This window comes from Schistocerca americana, chromosome 3 (assembly GCF_021461395.2).
Source record: "Schistocerca americana isolate TAMUIC-IGC-003095 chromosome 3, iqSchAmer2.1, whole genome shotgun sequence".
NCBI lineage: Eukaryota > Metazoa > Arthropoda > Insecta > Orthoptera > Acrididae > Schistocerca > Schistocerca americana.
In genome coordinates this window covers 225,690,591-225,713,369 of record NC_060121.1, presented here as the reverse complement: position 1 = coordinate 225,713,369, position 22,779 = coordinate 225,690,591, and the positions used below count along the sequence as shown (strand labels likewise).

Sequence of the window (22,779 nt, the reverse complement as noted above, 5' to 3'; positions counted from 1 at the left end):
ATGCAGATCAGTGATGATGAACGTGGGGTAACAGGTTTGTAAGGTGTGTGACCTTAACAGTTTACAGTGGTGTGCTCCTAGTGTTGGCTTATGCAATAACTCATAGGATTTGGCATACAAGGTCTCACCTTAAGAAGAGTAAATGTAGCTTTGAAATAGTCTGGTAAGACTGGTATTTTGAATGTGAATATAAACCTAGCTGTTTCCTCATGCTTACAATTCACCTACTTCAATATGTTTCATATTTTAACAACACATTTTTCTTCTCATTCATCTTCAACTCTTTGATCTCCAATCCCATTAAGTCTCTGCATGACATAATTCCCTTGCTGAAGTTCAATTTGTTGAGAAGCTCTGTAGATACTGTGTTTGTAATAGAGTGTCTTGTAGGGCAGTAGATAGTTCTAAGAGAAGTGCTACATATCTAAACTGCTTCACAGATTTAAAAGCTCCTGCAGTACACTTAAATACATGTGATTCTCACACAAAAATTAAAAAAAAAATACTCACTAAAATAACAAATGACTGTGTATATTAATACTATGAAAGAGTATTTATTAGTAACATCAGTGTGTAATATCATTTCAAATTGATATAAAATAATGAAACAGTATCAGATTTTCTTACCTTCCAACCTGCTTTGTAGATAAGGGGAGCAAGGCTCACACCTTCGGTACAGAGTGTAGGTTGTCTTTCTGTGTCAGGACATTGCTGCAGAAGGTCACCAGCTTCCGACAATTCCACAAGTGTTGGAAATATGTCCACTAGTTCCACAATGGCATTACTGATGCTTGGGTGTACACTGCTGCTTGGTACTTCATTTGTTTTCACATAATCAGGAACATCAGTGATACCAGGAACATGAATAATTAATGGAACTCGTACTGATACTTCAAAGTTACTGTATTTTGACCATTCCCCATGTTCTCCAAGAGACCATCCTAAATACCAATTAGAAGCACACTATAAATATACAAAATAATTTAAAGAAATTTAAAGAAATCACTTGCTAATTTAACAGTGAAAACATTATATGGAATGTAAGTAAGAGCTAATGAAAGTACACTGATGTTTGTGAAAATTGCCACACCAATGAGACTACATTGGCCTTCTGTGAACTTTACATCAGTTCATGACAATACAAAAACAATTAGACACTTGTTTATAAATAATTAACGTTAAAGAAATAAATGTAAACTCTGTCTTTGAGATTCTGGTATGGTATGAGGTTTCCATATGCTACAACCACAGCCTCTAAACATTGTGGCATTGGTTCAAAAGATTCTGTTACTTGGGAATCTCCCTCCACAAATGTTTTGCTCAAGAACACAAAACATCAGGTGTGGTTGCTGAAGAACTATGAAGAAAAAATAATGCACCAGTCATGATCTTTGGCTGAATGTGCAGGTTAAGGGAGCAATGGTATGCGCTGACCTTCAAAAAGACTTTGTACATTCTTTTTCATATTAAGCCAGGCGTTCCTTTGCAGATAGACAGCATGTGGAGTTGCCTGAATGAAAGTCTGTACCTTGGGCTCTGCAGTGTTCATATCATAGTATTTATTGTTCAGATTTCTCTCAGTAGGTAACACTCAAGATCAATGGTGTCACTCATCAACACTTCAGGTCTGTTGACTTTGTTGGACAACAACACAAGCAACCAGATTGCAATAACCATAGAAGTATCTAACTCATTTGCAGCCATTGTTATAGGGCAGTTTGAAGTGGGACTCATTTGAAAAACCTACATCATGCCACGTGGCAAACCACTTATGATGTTTTCATACCCACAGCAGGCTGCTGCATTTGTAACTTCTTGTCAATGGAAGCTGAAACAACAATGTGTGTACCTCCAGTCCGAAGTCATTTAGAAAGCACTGAACCATCAACGCATACTGGTTTACACTAGTGGAAGTGTTCCAACACCGAACCAACACTGTTCACAAAGCTTTACGGCCTGTTACAGCCATACAGAAGAGATAGTGGCCACTCCAAACGGTGGTCTCATTGTGTACTCCACTACCCACTTGGTGCTGCACATAACCTTCTTCTAACCATTGTTTCCACACCTCTCTCTCTCTCTCTCTCTCTCTCTCTCTCTCTCTCTTTACTGCCATAGCAACATTCTCAGTATGAGCCATCAGAATGTACATCAACAGAATGCAAAAGAGGGATTCTATCATTCCCATATATTACAGACATTCTAAAAGAAGAAATGAAAGATGAGAGGGCTCAAGAATACATGACTGATGTACAAAATATGATGAAAAATGTTACACAGGAACTACTAAAAATTGACACTTTCAATCTCACATTTAATAGCACAACACTCCCAGAGCACATTAGAGCAGCAGAGTATGTAAAATGAAAACTATTGAAGGGATTGTAATGTCATAGCCTATGGAAGAAGATGCAGTCCTTATAAGAGTGCTAGGGACACAGACTCACTCAGTGTCTGGGGAACAAGGAAGCACATCCATCTGATGGCAGAGCAAGCACATTTGCAGATCAACCATCCACTGCACTCAGTCATACTGAAAACAGAGAAATGCAGGATTCAAAAGGATAGCAAAGGTGTGTAGTGAATGTCCTATCAATGGAAGGAATACAGGGAATGGACAGTAATTGAAGAATAGCACAAGAACACAGAAGGTACCAAAGACCCACTGAAATTCCAATGCACAATGTGTCATTGTAACCTGTTGCTCTTCCACAAAGTGAGCATCCACTTGCTAAGCAATGCTGGAATTACAAATAATGCGTCACTGCTAACAATGTCTGTCCTTCCTTGAATCGCTGGTGCAACACCTTGATCCTTGCAATGGACGTGTCATGCTCTTCATACACTTGTCCCATTCTTTGATGAATTTCTGTTGTCTGCACATCTTTGCTCTTCTTTTAAAGCCTCCACTGTTCTGTTTTCAGCATTACTGAGTATAGTGGATGGTTGTTTTGCACATGCTTACTCTGTTCTCATGTGGTTGTGTGCCTATGTCCATCAAGTGGCGAGTTTGGGGCCTCAGTGCTCCTATAGGGGCTAAAACTTCTTTCATAGACAAATGCATTATGATCCCTTCAACAGTTTTCATTTTACATCCTCTGGCACATTTCTTTTTGAATGGCCCTAGTATTAATGTGAATATGAATGAGTAACTTCAACCTAAGACTACATGCTCATAGATGTGATCATAATTCATCTGTGCCTGCCTTCCTTCTTCATTGACTTCAGTTCTATTAGACCAATTATGAAGATCAGGTGCGTCTGCTTTCTTATCCACAATTCATCATAAACTGCTTTACAGAAGCTTTAATTCACAATTATATGAAAATCAAACAATAGAAAATCTGGAAAGAAATGACAACAATGTAAAAAGGATAGTTTGTTAACAGAACCGGAACCAGATATTAAATTGTAAGACATTCCCAGGGGCAGATGTGGACTATGACCACAATTTATTGGCTATGAGCTGTAGATTAAAAATGAAGAAGTTACATAAAGGTAAGATTTAAGGAGATGGGACCTGGATAAGTGAAAGAACCAGAGGTTGTTGATAGTTTCAGAGGGAGCATTAGGCAATGATTGACAACAACAGGGGAAAGGAATACAGCAGAAGATGAATGGGTAGCTCTGAGAGATTAAACAGTGAAGGCAGCAGATCCTCAAATAGGTAAACAGACAAGGTCTGGTAGAAGTCCTTCGATAACACAGGAAATATTGAATTTAATTGATGAAAGGAGAAAATATAAAAATCATAAATAAAGCAGGCAAAAAGGAATACAAACATCTAAAGAGAGAGAGAGAGAGAGAGAGAGAGAGAGAGATTGACAGGAAGTGCAAAATGGCTAAGTAGGAATGGCTAGAGGACAACTATAAAGATTTAGAAACATATATCACTGGGAGAAAGATGGATAACACCTACAGTAAAATTAAAGAGGCCTTTGTAGAACAGAGAAGCAGCTGTATGAATAAGCTCAGATGGATGACCAGTCCTAATCAAAGAAAGGGACATTGAAAGGTGTAAGGAGTATATAGAGGGTCTGTACAAGGGAAATTTACTTGAAGGTGGGAGATGTGATACTGCAAGATGGATTTGACAGAGCATTGCATACTCCATCACAACTAATGATAGCAATGGGAGAGGCAGCCATGACAGAACTCTTCCATCTGGTGTGCAAATGTAAGAGGAAGGTGATATACATTCAGACTTGAAGAAGAATACTATAATTTCCATTCCAAAGAAAGCAGGTGCTAAAAAGTGTGAATTGTAGTAACCAAGTAACACGCAAAACCAATCCAAGTAACAAAAATGTGGCTTTACTCATAAACCTTTGATTAATAATGGAAATAGCCTCTCATGACTTCACACATAACAAGACAAAACAATCATACAGGAGGTGCAGCATAAGCGATACCCAGAACAACTGATGTGAGCAGTACAAACTAAAAGAACATAGTGAGAGTGAGTCAGTGCTGCTCCACAAGTATATAGGTGTGAGTCGCCGGTAGACGGCACAGCAGAGACCATGCCATATGCACATTTCCTACAGGTGGCCTCTAGTGGCTGGCCCACACTGATACAGTTGGCAGTTGATGTAAGTACACATGCACGGTGACACTCCACTTGATGCACTTACACTTACACACACTAGTAGCAGGATACAGCATGAATATTACCAAACTATCAGTATAATAAGCCATAGTTGCAAAATACTAACATGAATTCTTTACAGAAGAAAGCAAAAACTGGTAGAAGCCAACCTCGGGAAAGATCAGTTTGGATTCCATAAGAATGTAAGAACACATAAGGCAATACTGACCCTATGATCTTTCTTAGAAGATAGCTTATGGAAAAGCAAACTTACATTTATAGCATCTGTGGACTTAGAGAAAGCTTTTGACATTGTTAACTAGAATACTCTCTTTAGAATTCTGAAGGAAGTAGGGGTAAAATACAAGGAACAAAAGGCTGTTTACAACTTGTACAGAAACCAGATGGTAGCTATGAGTCAAGTGGGCATGAAAGGGAAGCAGTGGTTGAGAAGAGAGATAGGCAGAGTTGTAGACTATTCCTGATGTTATTCAAACTCTACATTGGTCTAGCAGTAAAGGACACCAAAGAAAAATTTGGAGTAGGTATTAAAGTCCAGAGAGAAGAAATAAAAACTTTGAGGTTTGCTGATGACATTGTAATTCTGACAGAAACAACAAAGGACTTAGAAGAACAGTTGAAAGTAATAGACCGGTATTGAAAGGAGGGTGTCAGAAGAGCATCAACAAAAGCAAAACAAGGATAATTGAATGTAGTCGAATTAAAACAGGCAATGCTGAAGGAACTGGATTAGGAATTGAGGCACTTAAAGTAGTAGATGAGTTTTGTTATAAGGGGAGCAAAATAACTGATGATGGTCAAAGTAGAGGCAATGCTGAAGGAACTGGATTAGGAATTGAGACACTTAAAGTAGTAGATGAGTTTTGTTATAAGGGGAGCAAAATAACTGATGATGGTCAAAGTAGAGGGGATATAAAATGTAGACTGGCAGTATCAAGAAAAACATTTCTGAAGAAGAGAAATTTGTTAATGTTGATTATAGTTTTAAATGTTCATAAGTCTTTTCTGAAAGTATTTGTATTGAGTGTAGCAATGTATGGAAGTGAAGCGTGGACAATAAACAGTTTATACAAAAAGAGAATGGAAGCTTTTGAAGTGTGGAGCTACAGAAGAATGCTGAAGATTAGATGGGCAGATCACATAACTAGTGAAGAAATACTACACAGGATTGGGGAGAAAAGAAAATTGTGGCACAACCTGACTAGAAGATGGGATCGGTTGACAGGACACAATCTGAGACATCAAGGGACCACCAATTTAGTGTTGGAGGAAAGTGTGGGGAGCTCAAAATTATAGGAAGAGGTCAAGAAATGAACACAGTAAGCAGATTCAGAAGGATGTAGGCTGCAGCAGTTATTCAGAGATGAAGAGTTTTGCACAGGATAGAGCAGTTTGGTAGCTTGGAGAGCTGCATCAAACCAGTCTTTGGACTGATGACAACAACAACAACAAGAGTTTGCTACTCACCACACTGAGGAGGTGTTCATTGGCAGACAGACACATTGAAAACATGCCTCTGTTGTGGGGCAGAATGAGGAGTGAGAGGAGAAGAGGGAGGGCTTGCAGGGCAGGGTGAAGGAAGATGCTAGTTCTGCCTGTGGGAGTGTGTAGGAACATGATGGGGACAATATAGTAGGCTACTAGGTGCAACAAACGGATGCTGTGCTTGGTGGGGCAACAGAGAGTACCACACAGGTGAGTTAATGATGGAGAAGGGATGTGTAGGACTGGAGAGGAAGCAGGTAAGGCAATAGGCAGGTAGAGGAAGGGCAGCCAAGGAGGTTTTGGTTTTTTCAATGTGCCTGCCCACCACTCGGTACCTTCTCTCTGTGATGAGTGGTTATCCATCTTTTTCATATAACTGTTAGTACCTGAAACTCTATAGATACTTTGTCATATGCAGTATTAATATAAATGTGATTGAGAAATTACTATTCAAGGTTAGGTACTACCGTATTTGTGAAAAAAAAGGTATAAAATACAGAGAAGATAAACACCAAACTGTCTTTAGTGTCCTCTGAATTTTATTAATTAAAATATGAGATTTTTGTTCCCATACCTCTATTCTGGATGAAATTAAATGTTTATAGCATTTAAATCCCAAAACAGAGAGAAGGGTTACTGGTACTGAATTTAATGACATTTACTATGAAATATATGTAAGAATGTTATATGGGGTGATTCTGTGGTGCTGCTACAAACTTTCAGGGATGATGTGTGAAGGATAAATGTATCAATTTGAGGTAAGGGACCCTAGTTAGGAAATGACCAAGATGAAAATTATATGCAAAAATTGTCCTGATACTTTTAACAGTGGAACACACATCTTGGTACTCTTGCTACTAAGATTGTAAGTTGGGCAACTTCCAGATGTGGTAGCAACGACAAAAACAAGACAAAAAGTCTAGTAAATGTGAGCTCTAAAATGCATACCTCAAGTGCTAGTTCAACTTCAATGCTGTGAAACACATCTCGCAATCTCTTTGGTTTCCAAATTTTTGGAGGAGGTAGTATGGACCAAAACAAAAAAAAAAAAAAAAATCTGGTAAATATGGGCTCCACAACGCATATCTTAGGAACTATGGGCATGTGTTCAGTGGAAGATATGTGCTTCACCATAGTGAACATGAACAAGCACTCATAGGTCTCAAGGTTTGCATTCCAGAGCCAATATTGACTGGACATTTTTTTCTTGTTTTGGTTCATACTACCTCCTCCAAAACTATTGTAACCAAAGAACTTGCAGTAGAAGAGATGTGTCTCATAGTATTAAAGATGAAAAAATGCTCATCGCTCTTGAGGTATGCATTTTAGTTGACTTGTTTCTTTGCTTTGGTCCATACTACTGCCCCTGAAAGTTGCCTACCCTACAATCTTAGCAGCAACAGTGGTACATATATTCCTGTGTCATAGATATTAGAATGACTTTGGTTATGACTTTCGACTCAGTCTTTTCCAGACCAGGGTCCCTCATATCACACTGTTACATTTACCCTTCTCCATCATCCACGAAAGTCTGTAACATCATCACAGAATCACCCTGTATATGGCATATTCCCCTAGGCACTCAGCTGCCTGGAGTTATACTGCTTATTGGGAACTGGATGTCTCAACCAACAGTGTCCCATTTCTCAACAACTCAACACACTTTAAGCTGCCAGTAATGCTCTTTGGTCTTCACAATGTACAAGTGTAGCTATAGTAGAGGAAGTACTGTATGATGTCCATTGCTTCTGTCATTGAAGACAATACCTGAAATGAAAGAGGGAGATGGTGACATTAGATGTTGGAATCCATGTACTTGGACTCTGACAATAACCATCAATAAAGCAGCTGAACTCATGAGTGTGTCAGGGAGATGCACAAACACTGTGAATGTAGTATCATACAGTAAGTGAGGTAATACTCAGGATGCTTGTGCAATTTTTATTTACTTTTTTACTTTTCATTTCATTCGACTCTGTTAAGTTATCCATATCCTTCAGCTCCCGCAATAATATGCAGCTGCTCTACAAAACTAAAAGCAATCTACCTGATTGAAAGAAGGTTGTAAACACTAACATAAGAGCTAACAGGAAAACAAACATTAAGACATTTTTAATTAATTTACAGACAATGTTTAATAAATCTCTTAATGAAGAACCTTTATCTACTGCTTGATACAAAATATTTGCATAACTTTGGAAATATGAGAGATTACTATCAGTTGTCTACATAACAGTATTGGAAAATTTAAAACCTATTTAATTATTATGTTTTTTAGTGGTAATCAGAATTTACATCCCAAGTCTAGGGTCTCTGATGAAAAAGAATGAAATAAAGTTTATGTCGCAGTTAACTAACAAGTGTAATTATATTTACCATGATCTCCTGTGAGTACGATAATTGTATTGTTTTTCCAATCATGGGAGTTAAGTTCTTTCAGCAACTGTCCAATAAGGTCATCAATATATGACGTTGCTGCATAGTAACTCTGCCGTATTAATTTTGATGTCTCATCTGTAAAATGTGAAGTCGTGTTCAGCTGTTACTTTTGACATATACAAAAACCAGAACACTGAAGTAACTAACTATACATTTCATTAGCTTTTGTTTAGAACTTATTGTGTTTTTTTAATTATTCATGCTTTTCTAATGTTAATTATTAACATGCATGTATGAAATCAAAAGAACAATGTTTAAAGGCTGTAAAAGAGGATGAGAACTTAAAGTTTATTACATTGGCAACAGTTGGTTCATTATTATTATTATTATTATTATTATTATTATTATTATTATTATTATCAAGACATTAAACTGAAGTGAAGCTTTCTTGCAACTGTTTTCATAGATATGATCACAGGATTTCATTTCATCCCTCGATATATCTAGTTCAGTCTTTTTGTGAAAAACTGTAGTGTCTCAGGCCAGCAATTTAAGACTTTTCAGTAAACTGTTCCACTACATAGTGAAAATGTAGAGCCGCAGACAGGCTCAACAAAAAGACTGCTAAACAAGTAAGCATTTGGCCAAAAAGCCTTCTTCTGAACTAGACAAAACACACACACACACACACACACACACACAGATATGCAAATGCAGCTCTCACACACATCCACTGTCTGTGGTTGTCGAGGCCAGACCTGGTCTGGCCTTGGCAGCCTGGCAGCCAGAGACAATGGTCAAATGTGTGTGTGTGTGTGTGTGTGTGTGTGTGTGTGTGTGTGTGTGTGTGTGTGTGTGTGCGCGCGCGCGCGCGTGCACGCGTGTATCAAGTTGTCTCTGCTGTACATATACCGTGATGCTGGATATCTGAAAGTGATCCAAAAACTTATTTCAAATCCAAACATTACATTTCTGGGAAATGTATTAAATTCTCTAGAAAACTTAGATACCTGGTTTGATTTAAATGGGTTAAAATTAAACATGGAAAAGACTCAGTTAATGCAATTTAAAACAAAACAAGCAAAATTAAATGATATTCAGGTCAGTCACAGAAACCAGGATTTGCAGGAAGGTGGGTGTGTGAAATTCCTAGGAATGCAACTAGATAAAAATCTATCATGGGGGTCACAAATACAGTACCTTTCAAATAAATTAAATAGCCTAGCATATGCAATGAAAATATTGTACAATGCTACCAGTATGGGCATAAGAAAAGTAGTATATCACAGTTACTTTGAGTCAGTAACAAGGTATGGTATTGTATTTTGAGGTACCTCAAACAATATGTGTCAAATACTAAAACTTCAGAAAGCCACCATTAGAAATATGTACAATGTAGGGCGAAGAAAATCATGACGTCCACTCTTAAAAAATCTGAGTATACTAAGTGTTCCTTCACTATACATATATGAGCTGATTATCTTTGTACATAGTAACCCTGATTTATTAGTAGCAAATCATTTTCAACATGATTACAACACCAGAAATCAAAATAACTTTACACTGCCTATGCACCGTTTAAAACTTTATGCTCAAACTCCACATTATATGGGTATGAAAATTTATAACAAATTGAAAGGAAGAGAATTTCTCAGCATAAATTTAGAAACACTGAAGAAATCCTTATATGAGAAACTAGTTCAGAAATGTTACTATTCAGTAGAAGAAATCATAAATGATAATGTTAAAAGTTTGCTACTTTCGAAGAAAAATTATTAACTGCTTAATTAAGTAATTATTCAGTACTGTATATTACTGATATTATAAGGAAAATTGTAAAACAGTTTTTGTGTTTTGACGAGTCTCCTGTACTTTTAAGTCAATGGCTTGAAATCGTATATAATGAGACAATAAACTTCTACATCTACTTCTATATTGGAATTCACTTATTCATTCACACATTGTGTTTCAGAAATCACATAATAAAGGAGACACTTCAGGAATGTGGAACATATTATATTTTAACAGGTGGAAGGAACACTTTCTGGCTAATTTTGTGAAGCATAACAAAAATTTAAGACTAGTGCTCAATTACTCACATTGATAATAATGGCAATTTCATCTTGATAACTTTACATATGTTATATTAGGAGAAAAAGAGCTAATATGAAAAAAAAATCCTCTACTCCTTCTCCTACACTATTCAGCTGTTATTTAATCTAATGCTCCAAACAAAACATTTAGTTAGAACATACTGCTATCAGATGTCTATATAACTTATGTTGATGAGTCTAAGTATAATGATGAATTGTTCTGCCTCCACCCTTTTTTGGGGGGGTTTTCTATTTTCTGCCTGATGTTCACCAACAACCTGTTATAGATGTTTTCAGCACAGTATAAAACTGTGTTCAAAACCCTACAAAGGAGTGCAAGAGATAAAAATTCTATATGAAAATGTACAGGGTGTCCCAGAAATGTTGCAACAAACTTTGAGGGATTGTAGAGGGTGCACAACTCAAGAATAGGAACCCAGGTATGGAAACATCATCTAACAACACTACAGAGCACCGAAGTTATAGACACTGGTGCTTGCCATTAGGCCATCTCTTTGGCAGCACACACGACTTTGTATGCTGATGAACATAGGCAGAATGCCTCACAGTGTTATTTGTTATTTTGTTACCATGACTGATTGGCATGGTCGCCAGTGGAGAAGATGGAGCTAGCTGCTGCATAGAAAGGCCTTGTCTTCTATGAATGTGATTCTCTGTTGACTTGTTGGATGATAGTTCCAGACCCAGATTCCCATCTGCAGGTTATTTTTTCCTTGAACCCTATAAAATCTCCAATGTGTTTTGGTCTTCTACAGGAGAAGAATAAACTGCAGACGGAAACCCGTGTCTGAAACATCAAAAAATAACAAGTTACAATGACAACAAAGAAAAGTCAGACAGCGTAGAAAAGAGACAAAAGAGTAGTTCTTATTATTTCTAATATGTACCATGCTGCAAACATCATCCAACAAACAAACAGAGCTTTGCATTCACAGGAGACATTTCCTGTATATACAGCAGCTAGTTCCATATTCTCCAACGGCAATTCCGGCAATCAGTCATGATCACTGAATAACAAACTATATTGCGAAATGTTCTGCATATGATCCCTCAGCACGCAGTCACATTTGCAGATATATGGATGGCCTAATGGCAGGCACCAGTATCATTGGGTGATGTTTCCTATCCTCAATTTGTTCCTCAAGACATCCTCTACAATCCCTTGAAGTTTGTCACAACATTACTGGAACACTCTTCTCATAAAAATGGTGTATTGCCAGTATTTGTTTAAGGTGGTTCACTGACATATATCATTTTAATTTTTCTCATGGAATGACTATTAACAAACGTCACTAAGCGATTTAGAACTTAAAAACCTAAATAATATGAATGAATCACAATGAAATGTTTTTATAAACAAACTCTCATATGATCTAACAAGGGAATGGTCCATCCTGACATGTTGAAACCTGCCCTGAAATTTTTCTGCAGGAAGAATAAAATGAAGAAAACGCTCTGTAAAAATTTTAGCTGCTAATTCACATTACAAGTATTTTTAAAACAAAATCTTGAAGTTACTCATTTTTATGGCATGAAGAACCACTGATAACAGTGGTTTGTACAGCCCTTCCCATCTAGCATGTGATCACTTGTGTAGTACTAACATCCAGAAATTAAAGAACCTAAACTACACAAAAACAAGGTTTTGAATAATGGGCAGTTCGTATCAACAAACTAATTATCACATATGTAATTCTTTCAAAGGCGACAAGCACAGGAATATAAATCAAGGCAGTGCTTGATGTTACATTACAGATGACTTCCACCAGTCATAACTTTAATTTATTGAAATGCAATATTGCTTACACATACACCATTTTATAACAGTTTCTGCAGCACAGTTGTTATGACTATTTTTAATAGTGCATATTATTTTAGTAACAATAAAACATTTACAAAATTGTTAAGGCTTTCGTGGCCACTTGTTGACAAACTGCCTATTGGCTTCTGTCTCGGGTTCTTCGGCTGAGAGAAAAATCATTAGATGAACGTCGGTCGAAGAACCCGAGACAGAAGCCAATAGGCAGTTTGTCAATAAAACATTTCCTTGTTTATTGTTTGTAGTTGTTATGATAAGGTGAAGTGTCTTTATAATGACAGAATCAACCATTTTTCTTACACCAGCAATACCTGACAAAAGAAAAATTAATGCTATCATGCATGCTATCCAGCATGTCATAGTTATTACTGGTTTTATTCAGACTGCATTGTTGTGGAGTAAGAAATGGTTGTTGGCCTGATTATTGTGCTGCATAGTGAATATACTTAAAACAATTCATAAAATGTGCCAGTGCAAATTGACAATGCACAAATACTGAAATTTAAAAATACCATTCTCCTGATAAACTTCAAGTGACACAGAGCGACTGTGAATTATATAGTTAGGTTCGGTTAGGTTAGGTTAGGTGGGCTGCCAGAGTGATGCACGTCATCAACAGTTCCTGTCTCTCTGGATCTCCTCCATGTCTGAACAACACAACTTTTGTTCACTCTGAGACGTCAGGACACTTCCCTTGTTGACAGCCCTTCCTGGCACAAAGTAATGTTGTGGATGTGATCAAACTGTGCTATTGACCATCTAGGCATGGATGAACTACAGACAACACGAGCTATGTACCTCCTTCCTGGTGGAATGGCTGGAACCGATCGGCTGTCGGACCCCTCCATCTAATAGGTGCTGCTCATGCATGCTTGTTTACATCTTTGGGTGGGTTTAGTGACATCTCTGAACAGTCAAAGGGACAGTGTCTGTGAATCAATATCCACAATCAACAGCTGTCTTCAGGAGTTCTGGGAATTGGGGCGATGCAAAACTTTTTTTGATGTTTATGTTTAGATGCATTATACCCAAAAACTGGTTTGATGTATTTATAACATGCTTAAGATTCATTTATGAACACAACCCATTCTGAGCACAAGCAAAATGATCCTTCAGCTCCAGCACAAAATTTACTGACAACTGTAAAATGTTGTACAGTATTAGAGAATGTGCATGTATTGATGCATTTGCTGGTATCATTTTGTGGTAAATTCAGATTCAAAATGTACTTATACATTCCGAAAAATCTATGCCAGTATGGCTTAAAAATCATGTGCCTCACTGTTGCTCACACTAGTTATCTGTTTAATGTTTATATTTGCACAAAAAGGGATTCAGATGGATAAAATCTAAGTTCAATAGAAAAAAAAAATTAAAAAAACTCAGGCTGTGATTAGACCAGTTAAACCAATTGAACATATTAACCACAGTATTAATGCAGACAGCTGGATTAGCTCAACTGCATTAGCACCATATCTCAAATGGACCAATGTGTAAGAGAATGTTGAAAAAAGAAGTAAAAGAGAAATTATGAAAGAATTCTATTGATAGGAAGTCCAAAATGGCAAAGCAGAGCTGGCTAGAGGACAAATGTAAGGCTGTAGAGGCATACATCACTAGGGGTAAGATAGATACTGCCTACAGGAAAATTAAATAGACCTTTAGAGAAAAGAGAACCACTTGTATGAATATCAATAGCTCGGATGGAAAACGAGTTCTAAGCAAAAAAGGGAAAGCAGAATGGTGGAAGGAGTATACAGATGATCTATACAAGGGCAATGCACTTGAGGGCAATAGTATGGAAGTGGAAGAGGATGTAGGTGAAGATGAAATGGGAGATATGATGCCGTGTGAAGAATTTGACAAAGCACTGAAAGACCTAAGTCGAAACAAGGCCCTGGGAGTAGACAATATTCCATTAGAACTACTGACAGCTTTGGGAGAACCAGCCCTGACAAAACTCTATCATCTAGTGAGCAAGACGTGCAAGACAGGCAAAATACTCTCAGACTTCAAGAAGAATATAATAATTCCAATTCCAAACAAAGCAGATGTTGACAGGTGTGAAAATTATTGAACTATTAGTTTAATAAGTCATGGCTGCAAAATACTAACACGAATTCTTTACAGATGAATGGAAAAACTGGTAGAAGCCAACCTCTGGAACAATCAGTTTGGATTCCATAGAAATGTTGGAGGCAATACTGCTCCTATGACTTATCTTAAATGATAGATTAAGGAAAGGTAAACCTACGTTTTTAGCACTTGTAGACTTAGAGAAGGCTTTTGACAATGTTGATTGGAGTACTCTCTTTCAAATTCTGAAGGTGGCAGGGGTAAAATACAGGTAGCAAAAGGCTATATACAGTTTGTACAGAAACCAGATTGCAGTTATAAGAGTGGATGTGAAAGGGAAGCAATGGTTGGGAAGAGAGTGAGACAGGGTTGTAGCCTATCCCTGATGTTATTCAATCTGTAAATTGAGCAAGCTGTAAGGAAACAAAAGAAAAATCTGGAGTAGGAATATAATCCATGGAGAACAAATAAAAACTTTGAGGTTTGTCAATGACAATGTAATTCTGTCAGACACAGCAAAGGACCTGGAAGCACAGCTGAATGGAATGGACAGTGGCTTGAAAGGAGGGTATAAAATCAACAAAAGAAAAATGTGGACAATGGAATGTAGTCAAATTAAATCAAGTGATACCAAGAGAATTAGATTAGGAAATGAGATATTTGAAGTAGTAGATGAGTTTTGCTATTTGGGGAGCAAAATAACTGATGATGGTAAAAGTAGGGAGGATATAAAATGTAGACTGGCTATGGCAAGGAAAACGTTTCTGAAGAAGAGAAATTTGTTAACATCGAGTATAGACTTATGTGTCAGGAAATGTTTTCTGAAAGTATTTGTGTGGAGTGTAGTCATGTACGGAAGTGAAACATGGACGATAAATAGTTTAGACAAGAAATGAATAGAAGCTTTCAGAATGTGATGCTACAGAAGAATGCTGAAGATTAGATGGGTAGAGCAAGTAACAAATGAGGAAGTACTGAATAGAATTGAGGAGAAGAGGAATTTGTGGCACAACTTGACTAGAAGAAGGAATTGGTTCGTAGGACATGTTCTGAGGCATCAAGGGATCACCAATTTAGTACTGGAGGGCAGCGTGGAGGCTAAAAATTGTATAGGCAGGTGAAGAAATGAATTTACTAAGCAGATTTAGAAGGATGTAGGTTGCAGTTGTTACATCGAGATGAAGAAACTTGCACAGGATAGAGTAGCACGGAGAGCTGCATCAAACCAATCTGAATTGAAGACCACAACAAAAACAACATAAAAAACACTCAGGCATCATGTGAAAGTTTATGATATTTGTGAATCCTGCTACAGCAAGTAAGGGGAAAAGATAGAGATTACTCATATATCTGGAGTTGTTTCACATCTTATGGAAATCTACTTGAACAAAGGATATTTGCTTGGAGCCGTGTCTTGTAGAGCTACAAGACTGCCACTTGCTTGGATATGTTATTTGGGGCCTAAGGTTAATGAGCTCGTAATCTACAACTATCTTGTCATTATTGCTGCTGTACTCTCTCCAAATTACCATAGAAATAAACATAAATGAAAAGAGAGTAACACTTACTGAGCCTTGACTCTAATGAACATCTCAGACAAACAACACGAGAAGAATAATTTTTAAGAATAACATACAGCAGGTTCAAACAATGCTCTGCTCTTGCAGCAAGGAATAAGCACGTGAGACAGTACTCCAAGCAGGTGCGCAAACCTCCTTGATGGTACTGGTGATCAGCTGATCACACCTTTTGATTGCCCGATCTCCCCTGGACGCCCCATCAGCCCACTGCACAGAAGTGGAGCACCATCAGTGTCCACAAGACTTGATACTGCTGAGGAATCTTGCAGGAAAGTGGACATGCTGAGCAGAGCACATTTGGCAGGTGGCTGTGGCAATGGTGAGGCAGGAGATGGGTGGTTGCCCGTAGAAGGCAATGGAGGCGGTTGACTGGGCAGGGATGCATCGATGGGGTCTTCAAACACAAGGGCGGGTTTAACCTGGTCAGTTGTGACAGTGTTGTGTTTACCATTGACTAGAATGTCTAGAGTTCTGTCATTGCAGGCAAGGACACAGTGGAGTATTTGGTGGTGTAAGGACTGATTTAATTCCACTGCAAGTAGCATGACATGAACACTGTTTGATAATCCTTCGTGCATGAATGATGGAGGGACATTGTCCATGCCATTACGCTGGCTGATTGGATGTATGTGGTGTACTCTCTGAGTTGTGCTATAAATTCTGGTTGGTACAGAGTTTTCTTTGATGAAGCACTTGAATCAATAAATTCTCCTGGTAGGCACAATGTCTCACCATATACTAGCTCTACTGGCGCTGTGTCCAGGTACTGCTTGTGGGCTGAGTAAAACAAGGGGTAAGGCTGTAGTCCACTTAGTGTCATAGCAAATGAGCACTGCCTTGAGGGAGCAGTGCCGGTGCTCTGACATTAAAATGCTGGTTGGGCAATAGCGTGTAGTGAGGTGGTGGGTAGTGCCAGAAAATTTGCTCATCTGTGTAAAGAGCTTTGATTTCAACTGGTATCTCCTGTCAGTAGTGATATGTAACGGGCAGCCAAATCGAGTGACACACTGCGACATGAACGCCACTGCCAGTTTCTCAACAGAGGTGCTGTCAACCAGAATTTTTTCAGGCCATCATCTGAATCTATCCATGATCGTCAGTAAATAGTGTTGTCCATCTGACAGTGGCAGAGGTCCCACGACATCTACATGAATATTGGCGAATCTTTCAGTTGTTTGTGGGAAGTTTCTTTTGGGCTCATGTATGTGGCAAGCAATCTTACTTTGTTGATAAGCCATGCATTTGTGGGCCCACTGCTGACTATCTTTTTGTTCTCCATACCAAACATAGTGGGGGCAACAAGTTTTGCTGATGCTCTGGTGTTTGGGTGTCAGAGGTCATACAGACCATGGAAGACATGCTTGCGTAGACCTGCTAGCACGCTGGCATGTATGGGCCTGTGTTCCCATTGGAAATGTCACAGTACAGACAAGCAGCTGCTCCAGGTACATTCATGAGTTCAAGTTGTAGTCCAGTCTCTGTGCCTTCAAGAAGGTTATGTAGCTCTTGATCAGATTGCTGCAAGTTACACAGACATAAGAGATCAATGGTGTTCATGACAGCACTAGCCCAAGATGAACAGTCAGACACCACATTATTTAGCCCTGAGAATGAAGTATGTACTCAAGGTGGTTAAGTTGTAATGACAAGCATTTATCTTTGTTTTGACTGAAGGTGCTCATGAGAGGCTTGTTGTTTGTGAATATCGTGAAGATTCGTGCTTCTGACTGTGTATGGAAGTATTTCAGCATTATATAAATGGCCAACAATTCCCAATCATATGAGTTCCACCTTTGTTGTGCTGGCATTAGTGTGCCTGAAGAGAAGGCTTGCATCTGCCATGTCTTGTTGACATACTGTTGAAGTGCTGCACTGAGTGCACACTGACTAGCACCCACCACCAGTGCCCGGGGCGCATCTTTCACAGGGTTTGCAAGAAGTGTAGTCTTCTTGGCTGCCTCAAACACATCAATCATTGGCCACAACCATTGAAACAATGCCTTGCCTTTCACCTTGGGGCCAGCCAATGTGGCTGTTAGTGGTTCTTGCAATTCAGCAGCTCGCAGTAAGTGGCAACAGTGAAAACTGAGCATGCTGCAGAACCTGCATAGTTCCTTCGTTGTAACTGGATGTGGAATGTTGAATACCACCTCAACCTTCTCAGGTAAGGTTCATAATCCCTCTGATGAAGTTACATGTCCAAGGAAGGTATCCTTGTTTTGGCAAACACACCCTATGACAAGTTCAGTATGATACCACGGACAGTAAGGCATTTGAAAACTTGAACAAAATGCTGTTTATGGGCTTCTTCAGTCTCCCAAAAAGTGAGATTGTCATCCAGATGAGCGAAGCAGTATGGTAAACTTTGTAGCATTGAAACAATGAATCGCTGCCATGTCTGTGTGGCATTTCTGAAGCCAAAGGTGATGAATAAACTCTCAAATAATCCAAAAGACATGATTACTGCTGTAATCAGAATGTCTTTTTCAGCAACAGGGTTTTGCGTATGTGCCTTAGGGCAGTCAAGTACACTGACGACCTGTTTCCCACTTAAGGCATTATTGTAATCCTTCAAGTGCAGTACTGATTAATGGCCCAGAATGGTTCTGGCATTCAAAGTGTGGTAGTTTCCACATGGCTGCCATGCATTGTTCTTTTTGGGGAGCAGGTGCAGAGCTGATGGTCTTCTGCTGCCTGGATAAGCTTGACGATGCAGCTGATGGTGTAACGTTGATAACCAACCCTCATCAGCCCAGTGACAGCATCTCGGAAGCAGGCACTGGTGACATCCACTAGCAGGTGGTAGTGGGCCAGGACATCTGCTCCAATTATCAGTTCCACCACGTCGGTGACATCAAAATTCCACATTATTGCACAAAGTGGTCCTAGATCCAGCTCCAAATGTTGTATGCCATACATTTGAATGATTGACTTGATGGCTGCTGACAGCTTGAAGGTAGTGGATGGGTGGTACTCATGCATCTTGTCGTATGGCAGAATACTTAAGTCACAGCCCATACCAATCAAAAAATTTCTGTCTGACTTGCAGTCTGTCAGAATTGGCGGGTGGAGGCACAAGTAGGGGCATCGACTTCTGCTTGATGCTTGAGGTTCATGTACTCGCATGGCAGGTTCCACTTGTGAGCTTGGTCGCCAAACTGCTGATGGTACCAGCGTATGTTGTCATTGCGATGAGAAGTGTGGGATGTGGAACTGCTCTGTGAGCGCACCGGTATCTACTTTTAGTGTTATGATCAGTGAGAAGTTCATTCAGTTGTTTACCCAGGGTGTCAGTCTTTTTTAACAAGTCATCATTCAGCTGGTGTTCAAGTACCATCTCCTTTCTTGACAATCTATCACAGTCAGGTTTTGTCTCTGCTGAAGCACTGCCGCAAATAACTGCTGAGTTGGAACTGAACATCTCAAACCATTCCAGTTTGAGAAGTGATTGCTGCTTGTGCCGGTATTCTGCTGATCTATAATGAGCATAAAAAACGTGTCCAGCACTATGTGACTGTCGACCTTGCACCACGAGTGGCATAGGTACTGTAAAGGTTTCTTGTCTCCTAAGTCTTCCTGTGTTAATATGTGTCATGCTCTCTCATTTGAGAGGTAGACACTCAGCACATGAGTTCTGACTTCAACTGCAAGTATGCATTTGTTGCTAGCAGGGTCATTATAATGTCCTGCATCCACACCATGAATCAATGATCAAGTTGGCTGACCGCAAGCATGAATTTTGATGAGTCCATTGTTATTTCTGAACACAAGAAACTTGCCTCAACTTGCACAAACCTGAGTGCAGGATTGGTTGGCCAATACGGCGGAAGCTGCTCAACTATTCTGGACATGATGTGCAAGTCATTATCTGTCATTTTATAGATGCAAGATGATATCTTGTGTCAAAAACTGTATTCCTTGACCTATGTATCACATTAGGGTCATCGCTGAAGCTGTGTCTTGTAGGGCTATAACACTGACACTTGCATATATTACATGGGAACTAAAGTTAATGAACTTATAATCTACAACTACCTTTTGTTATCACTGCTGTACTATCACCAAATTACCATAGAAATAAACATAAATGAAAAGAGAGTACATTTATTGAGTCACGATTGTAATGAACATCTTGACTCTAACACAAACAACAGGAGAAGAATAATTTTTAAATATAACATACAGCAAGTTCAGAAAACGCTCTGCTCTTGCAGCAAAGAATAAGTGCACAAGGCAACGCACTAAGCAGTCAGCGCGCTAACCACCTTGACGTTATTGGTGATCAGCTGACTGCACCCGCTGAGTGCATGATCTCCATTTGTTGCCACATGCTCTATAAGGACCTTTTTTTTGTAATTCCTGCAGCCCCCATAAACCAGTTGTTTACTTATAATCCTATATGTGTGTGGAATATTACTTAACAAAAAATAGTTAGTTACAATGACAACAAAGAAAAGTCAGACAGCATAGAAAAAGAGACAAAAGAGTAGTTCTTATTATTCCTAATATGTACCATGCTACAATAGCCAATGTTTGTAACCAGAACAGCAGAGTTACCTTGAAACCTAATATAGTTAGAAAGTACATTAATGAGTTTTCTGGTGGTGATCAGTTTCATCAACGTCTTCCCTGCAATTCAGATTTGCAAAAGTTTGTTAGAGGGCCAAAAAATTTGCAAATTATCATGAAAATACATCCATAACAATGCACGTCTTTTTTTCATTCAAGTAACTGAAATGTGTCATTATACGTTTCAAGCACTGACAGACAATAAGATGCCAGAAAAGAAAGCAGAAACTAGAAGTTATGGCAGACTTTATTATTTAGAGGTGTGATGTAACAAGCAGGTCACCAATTGTTCTATAAGATATATCTGATTACAAAATATCACAGTACACACAACTTATGTAGATGGTGAAACACCCGTCTACCTGATTTCTCATAAGTTATCTTTCTTTCAGTCACTACAGTAGTATTGCAAAGGTACTATCAATTGTGACAATTCCTTATAATTTTTTTTTAATTGGTTTGTCCTAGTGAAGATCACATGAAATAACTTATGGCTTCTTTCTTCTTTCCTTTGTTTCTTTCCAATAGTATTTCATTTTGTCTTTATGTTGTTATCTTTTTTCTTCTGTCCATATTGTGCCTGTCTTTTTATTTGTTTTCTCCTGGAAGTCTATGATGTAGTGCTCACCATGATCAGTGGAATGGAGATCTGCATCATGTACTCATCTCCCAACAGTTTGCTGCATTACAGAACATGCCTGTTGTCTGGGCTCCAAGGTCATTCTCAGGTCGTTATAGTGACTGGCAGAGAAATTTGAGAAGACCTGCCTCACACGAGGAGTTTCAATGAAGCTCACAATTTGCAGCATTGTCCCCAAAATTGACCATGGCCCTTTGGTTCTGAGTTGAAAGTTCTATGACAAACTAGGCTGCAACTTCCTAGACTTTTGCCATAGGGTTGAGAACTGTAGGGTCCCACTAAATGGGTCACATGTGCACTACAAACCAGAGGCTGCTATCCAGGTACTGATGGTGTGTGGGGTGCGCACAAAAGATTTTTAAATTAGGAAATTCTCCATCTAATGTAGATAACTACAGCTGTAGGAAACCCAGAAGTACCAGTGTAAGATCAAAAGAAATGCCTCCCACAGGTGAGAGTATCAAAATCCTAATGATTAACTGCTGAAGCAATTGCAACAAAATGCCAGAGTTCAAAGTGCCCATGAAAAGCAATGATGCTCACATAACACTAGCTATAAGAAAATGGTTGAGAACTGAAATTAATGACAGTGAAATTTTTGGGAAAAATTTAAGTGTATATCAAAAGGACAGGGAAATGGGAAATGGAGGTGCTATATTTGTCAAGTAGACAAGAAACTCAAATCCACTGAGATAGAAATTGAAGCTGTGTGTGAGATTGTTTGGGCAAGACTCAGTGTCATGGGTGGGCATAAAATGATAATTGGATCCTTCTATTGCCCACCAGACTCATCCTCTGATGTAACTCAAAATGTCAGTTCACTCATACATAAGTTCTCCAATTGTACTGCAACCATCGATTGAAACGTCAATCATCCAATAATAAATTGGAATAATTACAGTTTTGTTAGTGGTGGGTGTGAAAAATATCCTGTAAAACATTATTAAATGCCTTCTTGGAAAACTATCTAGAACAGATAGTTCGAAACACCACTCATGATGGAAGTATATTGGACCTAATGACAACAAATAGACCTGACCTCTTTGAGCATGTCCACATCAAAACTGGTACCAGTAACCATTAAGCAGTTGTGCCAACAATGGTTACTAAAGTAGGCTACAAAGGACAAATGAAACAAGCAGAAAGATATATACACTGAAAGCCAAAGAAAGTGGTACACTTGCTAGTATTTTGTAGGGCCCCTGCGAGTATGCAGAAGTACTATAACATGATGTGGCATGGGCTCAACTAATATCTGAAGTAGTGCTAGAGGGAATTGACACCATGAATCCTGCAGGCCTACCCATAAATCCATAAAAGTACAATCGGGTGGAGATCTCTTCTGAACAGCACATTGCAAGGCACCCCAGATATGTTCAATAATGTTCATGTCTGGGGAGCCTGGTGGCCAGCAGAAGTGTTTAAACTCATAAGAGTATTCCTGGAGCCACTCTGTAGCAATTCAGGAAGTGTGGGGTGTCACATTGTCTTGCTGTAATTGCCCAAGT

At 38.8% G+C, this 22,779-nt stretch overlaps 1 protein-coding gene across 1 annotated transcript in view; it reads right to left on the bottom strand.

The window, feature by feature from the left end:
* The window catches only part of LOC124605638 (iduronate 2-sulfatase), a 121,126-nt gene that overhangs the window by 28,564 nt on the left and 69,783 nt on the right, over positions 1 to 22,779 (bottom strand). Inside the window, exons 5-6 of the mRNA XM_047137457.1 lie at positions 8,471 to 8,608; positions 628 to 941 (exon numbers count right to left, since the gene is read on the bottom strand). Of these exons, the coding sequence (XP_046993413.1) occupies positions 628 to 941; positions 8,471 to 8,608 (452 nt within the window). The remainder of the gene's footprint in view (positions 1 to 627; positions 942 to 8,470; positions 8,609 to 22,779) is intronic.